Genomic DNA, 13,476 nt, shown 5'->3' with positions numbered 1-13,476 from the left:
TCTCTGTATAACTCACTCTCTCTCTCTGTATAACTCACTCTCTCTCTCTGTATAACTCACTCTCTCTCTCTGTATAACTCACTCTCTCTCTCTGTATAACTCACTCTCTCTCTCTGTATAACTCACTCTCTCTCTCTGTATAACTCACTCTCTCTCTCTGTATAACTCACTCTCTCTCTCTGTATAACTCACTCTCTCTCTCTGTATAACTCACTCTCTCTCTCTGTATAACTCACTCTCTCTCTCTGTATAACTCACTCTCTCTCTCTGTATAACTCACACTCTCTCTCTGTATAACTCACTCTCTCTCTCTGTATAACTCACTCTCTCTCCCTCTGTCTGTCTGTATAACTCTCTCTCTCTCTCTCTGTCTGTCTTAACCCACTGTCCCTCCCTCCGTCTGTCGTAACCCTCTCTCTCTCTCTCCCTCCCTCTGTATAACTCTCTCTCTCCCTCTGTCTGTCTGTCTGTCTGTACCCTCTCTCCCTCCCTCCGTCTGTCTCTTTGTCTGTCTGTACCCTCTCTCCCTCCCTCCGTCTGTCTCTTTGTCTGTGTTAACCCTCTCTCCCTCGCTGTCTGTCTGTCTGTCTTAACCCTCTCTCCCTCGCTCTGTCTTAACCCTCTCTCCCTCGCTCTCTCTTAACCCTCTCTCCCTCGCTCTGTCTTAACCCTCTCTCCCTCGCTCTGTCTGCCTTAATCCTCTCTCTCCCTCGCTCTGTCTGCCTTAATCCTCTCTCCCTCGCTCTGTCTGCCTTAATCCTCTCTCCCTCGCTCTGTCTGCCTTAATCCTCTCTCCCTCGCTCTGTCTGCCTTAACCCTCTCTCCCTCGCTCTGTCTGCCTTAACCCTCTCTCCCTCGCTCTGTCTGCCTTAACCCTCTCTCCCTCGCTCTGTCTGCCTTAACCCTCTCTCCCTCGCTGTCCGCCTTAACCCTCTCTCCCTCGCTCTGTCTGTCTGCCTCAACCCTCTCTCCCTCGCTCTGTCTGTCTTAACCCTCTCTGCCTCGCTCTGTCTGTCTTAACCCTCTCTCCCTCGCTCTGTCTGCCTTAACCTTCTCTCCCTCGCTCTGTCTGCCTTAAACCTCTCTCTGTCTGCCTTAATCCTCTCTCCCTCGCTCTGTCTGCCTTAATCCTCTCTCCCTCGCTCTGTCTGCCTTAACCCTTTCTCCCTCGCTCTGTCTGCCTCAACCCTCTCTCCCTCGCTCTGTCTGCCTCAACCCTCTCTCCCTCGCTCTGTCTGTCCTAACCCTCTCTCCCTCGCTCTGTCTGTCCTAACCCTCTCTCCCTCGCTCTGTCTGCCTCAACCCTCTCTCCCTCGCTCTGTCTGCCTCAACCCTCTCTCCCTCGCTCTGTCTGTCCTAACCCTCTCTCCCTCGCTCTGTCTGTCCTAACCCTCTCTCCCTCGCTCTGTCTGCCTTAACCCTCTCTGCCTCGCTCTGTCTGTCTTAACCCTCTCTCCCTCGCTCTGTCTGCCTTAACCTTCTCTCCCTTGCTCTGTCTGCCTGAAACCTCTCTCTGTCTGCCTTAATCCTCTCTCCCTCGCTCTGTCTGCCTTAATCCTCTCTCCCTCGCTCTGTCTGCCTTAACCCTCTCTCCCTCGCTCTGTCTGCCTTAACCCTCTCTCCCTCGCTCTGTCTGCCTCAATCCTCTCTCCCTCGCTCTGTCTGTCCTAACCCTCTCTCCCTCGCTCTGTCTGTCCTAACCCTCTCTCCCTCGCTCTGTCTGCCTCAACCCTCTCTCCCTCGCTCTGTCTGCCTTAATCCTCTCTCCCTCGCTCTGTCTGCCTTAACCCTCTCTCCCTCGCTCTGTCTGTCCTAAGCCTCTCTCCCTCGCTCTGTCTGCCTTAACCCTCTCTCCCTCGCTCTGTCTGCCTTAACCCTCTCTCCCTCGCTCTGTCTGCCTTAACCCTCTCTCCCTCGCTCTGTCTGCCTTAACCCTCTCTCCCTCGCTCTGTCTGCCTCAACCCTCTCTCCCTCTGTCTGTCTAATGGTCTAATGCGCGCTCGCTCTCTGTCTCTGTCTCTGTCTCTCTCTCTCTCACCTTCCTTCCTTCCTTCTGTCCAACTCTCTCCCCTTCCCTTTAGCTCTCACCCTCAAACATCCGAACCACCTCCCCAACACCCTAACCCCCACCCTATAACTCTCCCACTGCATATGCATGACAAAATAAGTTATTTTTTACAGAACCTCATTTATTTCCTGGTATTCATCAGTGTGTATGCTTTCCAAGTCTTACCTCTCCATAAATGCGGAACGTACTCGTTTCCTCATCCAACTCGATGGCGGTGATGCCGGGCACACGGCGAGCTTGCTGGATGTTGGCTCCGTGTGTGCCAATGGCCAAGCCCATGAGATCAGCACGTACCAGGAACTCTTCATGAAAACCTGACTGCAGCTGTTTCGTGTTCTATGGGAATGGGACAGTAGAATGGAGCCAATCTCGGTCACTTTCTTCATTCTTAGTGATGGTGTACTTCCTCGTGAGTTTATGCTCAACTAACACAGGATGATACACATAAACCATTACTGCAGCAAGAAACAACAGCCCTTTTGTCACAGCCGCTGGAAATATCCTTGTTACCTCCACCAAAGGTCGACAGAGGTTATGTTTTCACCCCGTCTGTGTGTTTGTCTGTCTGTGAGCAGGATGTCTCAAAAGTTATGAAAGGATTCGGACGAAATTTAGTGGTCAGGTTTGGAGTGCGAAAAGGACTAATAGATTTGATTTTGTTTCATGTCTGGATGCAGATTCAGCCCATCAGTGGGAAACAAAACAAACAGTTCTGCCTGGCAGAGGTATGCTATCTACAGAGTATGCTCTCTATCTAGTTGCAACTCTGTCAGTAATGTTGGTTGAACAATCGACATAACTGGTGACTATAATATTTTGGTGTACAGAAATCTAGGCTTATGAAGGAGCTAAACTGCAAGGAACAATAGGTTCACTGACTGACAGTGAATTAAAGAGCAAAGGGGAACAAGGGAGACAATATCGCACGTGAGTGGATGAGTGGGCTTACTGATTAATGAGTGCCTTACGAGTGGATGCGTGGGTTTAACATCAGCTAAACATTTGTTGCCAGGTTCTTCGTGCTAATGCGTAAATGAGTATGCTTGATGTACTACATAAAACCTTACATCTTAGCTGGTCATATCACATCCAGACCAGGAGTCCTTCAATAACGGGGTTATGGCATAGCATAGAAGCTTTATCCTTAACCACCCCCCACCCCCCCGGTCCCACCCCTCTCCAAGCACACAACCCCACCACCCCCAAGCCGAACCTCAAGATGCTTGGTTGCCTCCTCATTGCGCGAGCGTAGCAGCACCTTCGTACGAATGCTGCGGAAGTGCATTTCACTAAGAAGGCCTGCACGCTTCACAGCTGCCTCACTCGTCGACTGTGGACACAAGATGCACTCACCACATCATAATGAAAAATACATACACCCATGCCATAAAATAACAACCTCAAAACAAATGTTTCATCCTTTGAACATTACTCGCTACCAAATGGCTGATCCCAACATACAAATATTTTTGCACAGTGCAATGCAGTATAGTTTCCCCTCTGTCAACATAAGCTTCCGTATGTCCCCTTTAGCCCAGAACATCCTTGGCTTCTCCTAGCAAGAGAACGACGTTTAAACTTTAAAGCCTTCCATTTTCCCCAATCCCAGAGGCTGCCATCCAAATTCGACCTCATCTTGTACCACCATCTCTCAGCTATTCACCCATACATGCTCATGAAATACTGTGCATTTGTTTATTTAATTCTAAGCTCTAGAATAAATCTTCGCCGCTCTACTTCCAGCTCCAATGATATCTGTCTATCAAATTCTGCGCTTTCCCCCAATAATTTAATTAAACGGCTCATGTGGTCCCCCAAACAAAGCTATGATCAAATATATCCATGTTCAACAGCATAATCATCATCATTAACATGTATGGCAGGTCATTACCATCACAACGAGGTTCTTGCCCTCGGCATCACATGAGATGAAAGTCGCCCCAATGGCTTTCTTGAAGTCACGATGCACGGCCTCACTGGAGCACCTGCGATATTGGACAGCAACTCGAGCTTGGACACAATACAATATGCATTCGATTGTTGTGTTTAACATTTCCATTTGAAAACTGTCATGATGCTGGGATCCCAGGTTAAAATCCCATACTTGTGATCATTTGTGCAATGCATCATGTCTTGCAATTGATGCAAAATGTACACCAATGTTTTAGTATTCCTCCCGTCTCTTATTATCGTTGTCCGAAGCCTCATAGAGCGAGTTCTCCAACAACGTCGTTTCAAACAACATGGCGAGCCAAAAGGGGAACACTTTTCTAACAACATTACGGTCTCCATACGCCGTCCGTTCCCATCAGTACGCATGTATTTTGAAGTCAATTTCCGCTAAATATCAGAACATAGAGGTATTGGGGGACGTGGACTGTGCTCCATCATCTTCCTCCTCCTCGCAACAGACCCCCACCACTTTCCCTCACACTCCGCCTCCATAAGTTCCAGCCATGACCATTGCCCGAGTGCGGTACAGTGCTGTACTGTACTTGACTTTACAGTTTACATGTTACTTTTTTGTTATTTATATAATGCTTTGATTTATTTATTTTGTTCATTAGGAACTGTATTTTATGAATAGGATGTTGTTGAAAGTAAATGTACAAAAATATGCATTTTTGAACTCATTAACCAAACGGAAAAACAAATACTGTACTGCATTGGAGTCATCAGAATAACCTTTAGAGGCCATTTTCCCCCGCAGAGCAGGGGTTGGCCTTTTTCGGGCAACGTGGTCCCCTTTGTGAAGCAATGATTTATGGCCGGATGCCCTACCTGCCGCCAACCCTGTTAGTCGCCTTTTGCGACACACAGGGAATTACCAGTGAACTGGTACTCAATTTGCCGACTTCGGAAGGATGACAGGCTGTTAACCCCCCTGGCATTAATTCAGCGATCGACCGGGATTCAAACCCAGGATCCTAGGATCCCAAGCCGGCACCCTAACCGCTAAGCCAACACCAGGCTAGTCATCAGAAGGAACCTGAAGAAGTAAAGATGGAGTCATCAGGAGGAACATGGATAGGATTTGGGTTTCCGCTGCCACTCCACTACCTTCAAACCCATCCAGGTGCAGCAAAGTGAGTCTTACAGAAAACTTTCTGCAACAATTCACTTTTTCTTTATCTATATGTCTAAGGTGGAGAGCAATAAAGAGTAAGAGAGATAAAATAATGAACAAGAGGGAGAATTGCTTTCAAATACATGTCCCCTATGGGTGTGATATTTTCTAAGTCCAAAAAGGGCAAAACTCTGAAAAATTGATGAAACATCCTGAAACTCGAACTTTTATGTAACTTCTTATGATAAAGTCATGTACCAAGTTTTAGTTGAATATGTTAAAGGGTAAAGGTGGAAAATCTGGAAAAACCACAGGTGGGATGGACAGATGGAGAGTAAACCTATATAGTCCCCTCTGGAGACTGGTAGGGGACTAATAAAGTGAAATATGAAAAAGTAGAAAAAGGCGCGAAAGGACCCAAGAACAAAGATGTCGGGAAGAACCCGGATATAGTTTATTTGACATAGGGCCGAAAAAAATATATTGCTGGTCTCTGGTCAGACCAAAGTTCCAGAATTGATGCGGTGATGCGGTTTTTTGTTTTTTTTCTTTCTTTTTTGAAAAACATGGATTGCACATATAAAGGCGTTTTTTGTGTCCTCATGCCTTGCGGTCCTCCTCATCTGCCGTGGCGCCGTCCAGAGAGAAATTAAAGACAGCCAATGGGACTGGTAGGCCTTTTTGTAAATAATGAACACAAGCTTCAGTTATTTTAAAATGTATTTATTCTGAAAATCATTAAGTTCTTCAAGCATATGATAGACTGCCATTTCGTTCTCGAGATCGCCTCGCCGTACCGTCAAACATTCCAATGCGTCGATCGCGTCAACACTGCGCATGCGCAAGTGGTCTAACAGGCCGAGGGTCTCTCACGATCTCTTCTCCCAGTCCACCAGATTATCACAGACACTTACAACTTCATGGCAGACGAGATAGGATCCAGGCCTAACTAACGGGACCACCCGCAGCTCTCTAGGCCTTCTGGTTGCTTCACACGAACCCGACAAAGAACGTCTTCGTTTCAATAAATGACAATATCCAGCCGATTGGATTCATGACGTCACAGCACACAACACTACTCATATCTTTGGAACAGCTGGTTGGATTTGGACAAACTAAACGTAGTTTTGTAGGGGAGAACCGTGCGCGAACGTCGATACCAATGGCGACCCTCACAGACCCGTATTTCCCGAGATAGCACGCCGGCCCGTCAACAACAGGCACGTGCTGTTGTACGTTGTAGGTACCGTTGGAAATTAAAAAAAAAAAAAAAATTGTTGACGCGCAGGGTCAAAATCGATGCGCGCGCTGACCAGAGACCGGAAATATCTTTTTCTCGGCCTAATATTTAGATTTTTATGTTTATTCATTTTTTTGTACACAAGATCGAGGCTCGTATAAGAGCTACCATTAATCACAAACAACATAAATGGACACATAAAACATAATAAAGGGAGCGGGAGGCAAGATGGGGAGAGAGAGGGAAGCACACAAGTACAACAGCAGAGAACAGGGACATCGGGAGATCTGTGGGAGGGAGAGGGCTTGGGGGGAGTGGGCAAGGGAAGGGGGGGGAGGGGTGGGTGAGGTGTAAAACAAGTGGACACTGCAAGGACTTCCAGGAAAGAAGTCAGTATTTCAAAAAGGTGGATCTGGGGTGAATTAACGGGGGTAGAAAATATCTAGGTTTTAGATGGGGGAAGATAAGAGATGGTGATGAACATCTGTTTTAAAGACCTGGAGGGAGGAGTGGGATTGAAGAGAGTGAGGGAGTTTGTTCCAGAGGCGGGAGTAAAGAGGAATGAAAGAGTGAAGGTGAACAGAGTCTTGATTTTGGCAGTTTCACCAGTAGAGGGTTGCTGGCAGATATTCTGCGACGTGATGGAATATTTGGGGGCAGGGCACAGACAGAGCAGGGGGAGCAAGGCTGGAGAGGAGTCGGTAGAAGACAGAAAGACCACCAACCTACCTGTGGTGAGCGAGTGAAAGGCCCTCAGAATCAGCTTCATCGCGGGAGATTGCAATGATACTGAAAGCTTTGGTTTCGACAGCGTGAAGACGAGCTCGGTGTGAGGCAGGAGCACCAGCCCAGAGGGGAGAGCAGTACTCCATCAAGCTATGGATGAAACCTTTGTATGTGGTGAGGAGCTCAGGTGTGACAAGGAAGGACTTCGTACGACGGAGGATGCCCAGTCAGCTGGCTTTGGAGGCCAGCTTGGAAATGTGGTTTTCCCAGGAAAGATCATGGCAGATCGTGAGACCCAAAAGCTTGAGTGATAGAACTTCTTGGAGAGGATTGTTGAGAAAGTAGATGGGAGGGTTATCCAGACGGTCTTTTCGGAGAGACATAGTGATAGTGTGAGATTTGTCAGGATTGAAAGACATGTTCCACTTGTTTGACCAGTTTGTGATTTTGTCCAGGTCTGCGGAGAGTGAGGAGGCCGCAGACTGCCGATCTGAGGGATGAGGTATGGTGCGGCAGAGAGTGGAGTAATCAGCAAAGAGAGCGAGAGGATTTTCCAGAGAGTCAGACGGATCATTGATGAAGACCAGAAAAGGCACAGGGCCCAGAACACTGCCTTGGGGAACTCCAGCCTGAACAGGAAGGGGAGAGAATTCCATTTAGGGCCACACGTTGACTGTGACTGATGAGGAAGTCTGCAAGCCATGCGTGGAGGTTTCCATGGATACCATTGGAGGAGAGTTTGGTGAGCAGAGCGGGGAGCCAGACCATATCGAAGGTACGAGATATGTCAAGGGAGACAGCTCTGATTTCCTGTTTGGCATAGAGGGCCTCCATCCATTGTTGAGACAGCAGAAGCAGCATGTCCAGAGTAGAGTGACCTGGTCTGAATCCAAATTGACGATCAGAGATCAAGCCATTGGAGAAGAGAAAGGATTTGATGTCCGAAGTGATGATGGATTCCATGACTTTGCTGATAATTGGGAGCAGGCTGATTGGGTCTGTAGTTGCAAGGATCTGTTTTTGCACCTTTGTTATGTAAAGCGGTAATGTTGGCTGATTTCCAAGCTGATGGCAGATGACCTTGAGCAAAAGAGAAGGTGAAGAGAGCAGAGAGAGGTTGTGAAAGAGCGGCAGAGCAGGATTTTAAGACCCGTGGGCTGATGCCGTCTGGTTCAGTCGCAGAATCAGAGTGGAGGTTTGACAGAAACTTCTCCAATTGTTAGGAGAGAAGGACACAGAGTCCAGTAGCAGCTGCTTACGACTGGGTAAAGTGGGTACAGAGAGAGATGGGTTCAGGACACAAGATTTGGAGGCAACCACAGAGTTTAGTTATTCAGCTTTTTCATGTGCGGAGTCAGCTGTGTAGCCATTTGAGGTAAGGGATGGGATGAAGGAGGAACAAACACCAGAAACAGATTTGACCAGACACCACCAGAATTTGGAGAAGGGAGACAGGTTTGAGAGTTCAGTCTTGAGATCAGAGAAATATTGTTTCCTGGCTCTCCTGAGGGTAGACACACTTGCTCCGAGCATTGTGAAAGGAACGGAGATTGCCTTCCGTTGGATTTACCTTCCATGAGGCAAAGGCAAGTTGCTTCAGGGCAACTGTCTCACCACAAGATTCAGTGTACCATGGATGGGAGGAAGGGTATGACAACTGAAGATTAGATGGGATAAATCTGTGCATGAGAGGGAGCAATTTACTTTGGAAGAATTCTCAGGATGAGTTGGTGTAAGAGGCAGAGGAGATCGGAGACCAGTTCAGATGTTTGATGACTGCTTGAAGACCATGCCAGTCGGCCCGAGTGAAATGCCAGACTCGTCGGCGCTGAGGAGGCTCTCTGAGAACGGCCAGAGAGATGTCCACTTTAACAAGGAAATGATCAGATGAACCAATTGGAGCAGAAGAACAACAGCAGACATTTGCAGGGAAGTTAGTCATAACCAAATCTGGAAGAGAAGATATTCCATTGACTGAGATCCGGGTCGGGAAATTGACAGATTGTGTCAGTCCCAAGGAGTCGCAGAAGTCCTTTGCTGAGGTGCCGTGGCTGGAACAAGAGGTACCCACAACCAGCCAGCTGGTATGATGACAGTTGAAGTTGCCACATATGAGGAAGAGAGAGTTGGGATGAGTGGATAGAAGTTGGTCCATGTTGTCAGATAGCGAGATGTAAATTGAGTCATCACTGTTTGGTGGACGGTACAACACACATATGAACAAAAGGTGGGAGCGGAGGGAAAGCCGTAGCCAGAGGTACTCCTGGGGGTGTGGTGAGGTGAGGGAGGTGCAGGGAGAGTGAGGACGAGAGTTTTTGATAAAGATGGCAACCCCACCACCAGGATGAGGCTCAGGTCTATCATACCGGAGGAGGGAGTAACCAGGGAGAGAAATTAAGGAATCAGAGACATCTTGAAGGAGGAAAGTTTCTGTTAAGCAGATCAAGTCTGGTTTGTCTGAAGCAACCTGTGTGGAGAGATCAGTCAGGTTTGAGCGAAGGCCCCGGATGTTTGAGGTGCATACCGTTAAGGAAGATGGAGGGGGAGCAATGGATACAGGACAAGGGAGGGGAAGGGTCGGGAAAAATGAGGGAGGAGAAGGGGAGGTAGGGAGAACTGTTGACAGTGTGTCGGAGATCGCAGAAGAGCTAGGAGAAGGTGAAGGATGAGGAGGACAAAAGGTTAGATTGTGATGGGATGAGGCACAGTGAGGAGTTGTTTGAGGGTCGGCAGAGTGAAGTAGAAAGTTGGAGGATGTGAAGGTACGAGTTGGAAGGGAGAGGAAGCAGGGAGGAGGAAGCTTTGTGGAACAGTTAAGAGGTATCTTTGAGGAGGAGGAGTGAGAGGGGAGAATTAAAGAAAAATGATGAGGAGAGAGTTCTGAAAGGGAGAGGTGAGGGGGGGGAGATTTGAGGGGAGGGGTGAGGGGGGAGATTTGAGAGGAGGGGGATGAGGGGGGGAAATTTGAGGGGGACGGATGAGGTGGAGATTTGGGGGGGAGGGGTGAGGGAGAAATTGGAAGGGGAGAGGTGAGTTGGGAATTTTGAAAGTTTTGAATGATTAAAGAAAATAGAACATTTATTACAGACTGGGTTTCTTGAGATATTCAAATCAGAGATCCATTTGAAAACGTTTCAGATGGGGTGGAATGAAAGAGTTTAGAGAATGAAGAAAGGAAGAACTGCAAGAGATTGAATTTTCTTTTGTAATGGAAAGATTTAATGAGCAAATTGATTGCAGCCTTTTGAACAGGAAGAAAAAGAGCGAGTTATAGTATACAAAAGAGAACAGCATGGCAGGTGGGGAGTTTCAACATTTTAAAGCAATACTGTGAACAGTCTGGGAAATTCCTGAAAAGCAGAAGAATAGATTGGCAAGCCAGGGGAGCAGAGCGAAGGAACTGGGAGGTGTATAAGCAATTTGTTAGTACGGAAGAGGCCACTTATTTTTTTTGAAGGTTAGGTGAAAGCAGATCTGAGAAAGAAGGAGAAAGGTGGAAGGGGTACAGTGAATTAAAATTGGAAAGGTGAAAGGAATTGACCGAAGAGGAGGAAGTTATGATGGCTCGAAGGGAGGGGCGGGAAAACACGTTAACATGGGCAGGGAGATAAGGTAATAATTATAACCTTTTTTTTTTCTTTTTCTTTTTTTAAAGTATTTAAAACTTTACACAAAGGGTGGGTTGTTCGAGGGAGGTAGGGAGTGAAAAGAAAATCAAAGAAAATAGCAATACAGCGAAAGAAAGAACTCAAGTTTACAAAATACGACTGGGCGAAGGAAGCCTCGAGGGATCAGGCCCCGCACACAGTGCGAACAAAAAACGACTAATTATACACAAGTTTGCACAAATTACAAAGACCAAGACCAACTCGAAACACACAGTAACAGATACACAGTAAAATAATCAGTGGAAATTTGACAAAGACACGATTAGGAAAATACTTAACTTTGATGATGTGGAGAAAGTTTGAAGGACGCTTCCTCGCCGGAGGAACCAGAAGCGGCATTCCAAATATTATATATATATATATATATATATATATATATATATATATATACACACAGACTGGGCATTTAATATGGAATATTTTTTTTGGGGGGTGAACTTACTTTTCAAGATGACTTAGAACCAAAAGTTCATTGGAATTATGTTTAAATTATTCTAGATTTTGTTAAGGTGAACTTTAAAAGAAACAAAAACCACATTTGACATTTCGAAACAAATAAATTGATCCTTGAAAGTGATGTAAACTGATATCGAACTCAATTCACGGACAGTACTGTGTTAAACTTCTGTGCGTTTTCCAGAAGTATCTCTTTATTTTGCACATTAGCCAAAAATCTTTTTAACAAAAACAAAAGTTAAATTACGACTGGGATTACGGACAGTAAAATTACAGTTCAGTACTTCGTGTAACCCCCACGAGCATTCAGGAGAGCACGTACACGTTGAGGCATGCTGTTCACGAGATTTGCCAAGGTTTGGACAGGAATCGCTTGCCATGCAGTGACAATAGCCTGCTGCAATTCACACACAGAGGTCGGCTGCTGGTCCAAGTGGTCGATTTGACGCGTTAATTCTGCCCACAAGTTCTCCATTGGATTCATATCCGGGGACATGGCAGGCCACTCCATATGCTCTCCACCACGGTCAGCAAGAAAGTGTTGGATCATGAGAGCACGATGAGGCCGTGCATTGTCATCTTGGAAGACAAAGTTTCCTCAAAAGGCCGCAGGAGCAAATGGAAGCAATGTTTCTTCCAGAATGGCCCTGTACTTGAACTGGTTCAGGTTTCCATTCAGAACAACCAGGTCAGTTTTGCCCCCTGCATGAAAAGCAGCCCAAACAGTTACCCCACCACCTCCAGCTTGGACTCTTGGCACTATACAATCTTTGTTGTAGGCTTCATGCACTTGTCTGCGCACTCGGACGCGGCCATCCTGACGATAGACCAGAAATCTAGACTCATCACTGAAGGTCACGTGATTCCAGTGTCCTGGCTGCCATTGACGGTGCTCTCTGGGCCACTGCAATCGGCGCTGGCTGTGTTGTCTGGTCAGGCGTGGCTTTCTCAGGGGACGCCTGGCACGATAGCCTGCTTAAACCAGTCGTTGGTTGACTAGCCTTCTGAATACAGGCACATTTGTCAGTTGCTGCCACTCAGCCCTAAGCCGATTAGCTGACATGGTACGGCCATTGCGGACTAACCGGTGCAGCTGGCGATCATCCCTCCTTGTGGTTCTGTGGGGACGTCCTGGCCTCGGTATTGGAGTAGGGACACCCCTCTGAGCATTTCGTTTCAGGATCTTTGACACCTGACCTTGAGTGATGCCATACTGCCGAGCAATAGCACGCTGTATCATGCCGTAATTTCGTAAAGCCACCACTCCATGACAAACAGCATTGTCGAGTTGACGGACCATCTCCAGAGGAAGCGGCAATAACTTTTGGAGATGTGCAGCAGTTGTTTTCCACTAATATAGAACGCAACAACCCTTGTATACCCGACTGTGAAGCCAATCATCAAATGCACCTGACCGTACATTTTGCCACGCCACCTGTGATATAATCCTGTTGTTGACTTCTTGCTGCGACAGACAATCAGTGACATGGTTCTTTTAACAAATAAATCACCGAAGTGTAAAAGAAACTCACCAGATTGATATACTGAGTTAAGAAAGTAAACCCAAGTCAAGAAAAAAAAAAAATTCCATATTAAATGCCAAGTCTGTATATATGTATGTGTATATATATATGTATGTAATAATAAAAAAAAATAACCACCTTTAGAGGCCATTTTTCCCCGCAAAGCGGGGGTTGGCCTTTTTCGGGGACCGTGGTTGTTGTTGTTTTTCGGTCCCCTTTTTGAAGCAATGTTTTACGGCCGGATGCCCTTCCTGACGCCAACCCTTTTTGCCGCCTTTAACGACAAGCAGGGAATTACCAGTGAACTGGTACTCAATTTGCCGACCTCGGAAGGATGACAGGCTGAGTCAACCCCCCTGGCGTTAATTCAGCGATCGACCGGGATTCGAACCCAGGATCCTAGGATCCTAAGCCGGCACCCTAACCGCTAGCCTGACACCAGGGTATATATATATATATATATATATATATATGTATGTGTGTGTATGTATGTATGTATGTATGTATGTATGTATGTATGTATGTATGTATGTATGTATGTATGTATGTATATATATATATATATATATATATATATATATATATATATATATATATATATATATACATATGTATATATATATATATATTTATATATATATATATATATATATATATGTATATATATATATATATATATATATATATATATATATATATATATATATATATATATATATATATATATA

At 46.1% G+C, this 13,476-nt stretch overlaps 1 protein-coding gene across 3 annotated transcripts in view; it reads right to left on the bottom strand.

The window, feature by feature from the left end:
- LOC137432476 (RNA-binding protein FXR1) overlaps nucleotides 1-13,476 on the bottom strand; it is a 104,482-nt gene that overhangs the window by 30,808 nt on the left and 60,198 nt on the right. For all 3 annotated transcript variants that reach the window (XM_078783271.1, XM_078783270.1, XM_078783272.1), the window contains exons 6-8: nucleotides 3,960-4,053; nucleotides 3,282-3,398; nucleotides 2,234-2,404 (exon numbers count right to left, since the gene is read on the bottom strand). In XM_078783271.1, coding sequence (XP_078639397.1) covers nucleotides 2,234-2,404; nucleotides 3,282-3,398; nucleotides 3,960-4,053 — 382 coding nt within the window. The remainder of the gene's footprint in view (nucleotides 1-2,233; nucleotides 2,405-3,281; nucleotides 3,399-3,959; nucleotides 4,054-13,476) is intronic.

The sequence above is a fragment of the Myxine glutinosa genome, chromosome 8 (genome assembly GCF_964187855.1).
Source record: "Myxine glutinosa chromosome 8, kmMyxGlut1.1, whole genome shotgun sequence".
Taxonomy (NCBI): domain Eukaryota; kingdom Metazoa; phylum Chordata; class Myxini; order Myxiniformes; family Myxinidae; genus Myxine; species Myxine glutinosa.
This window is presented reverse-complemented; position numbering and strand designations above follow the sequence as displayed.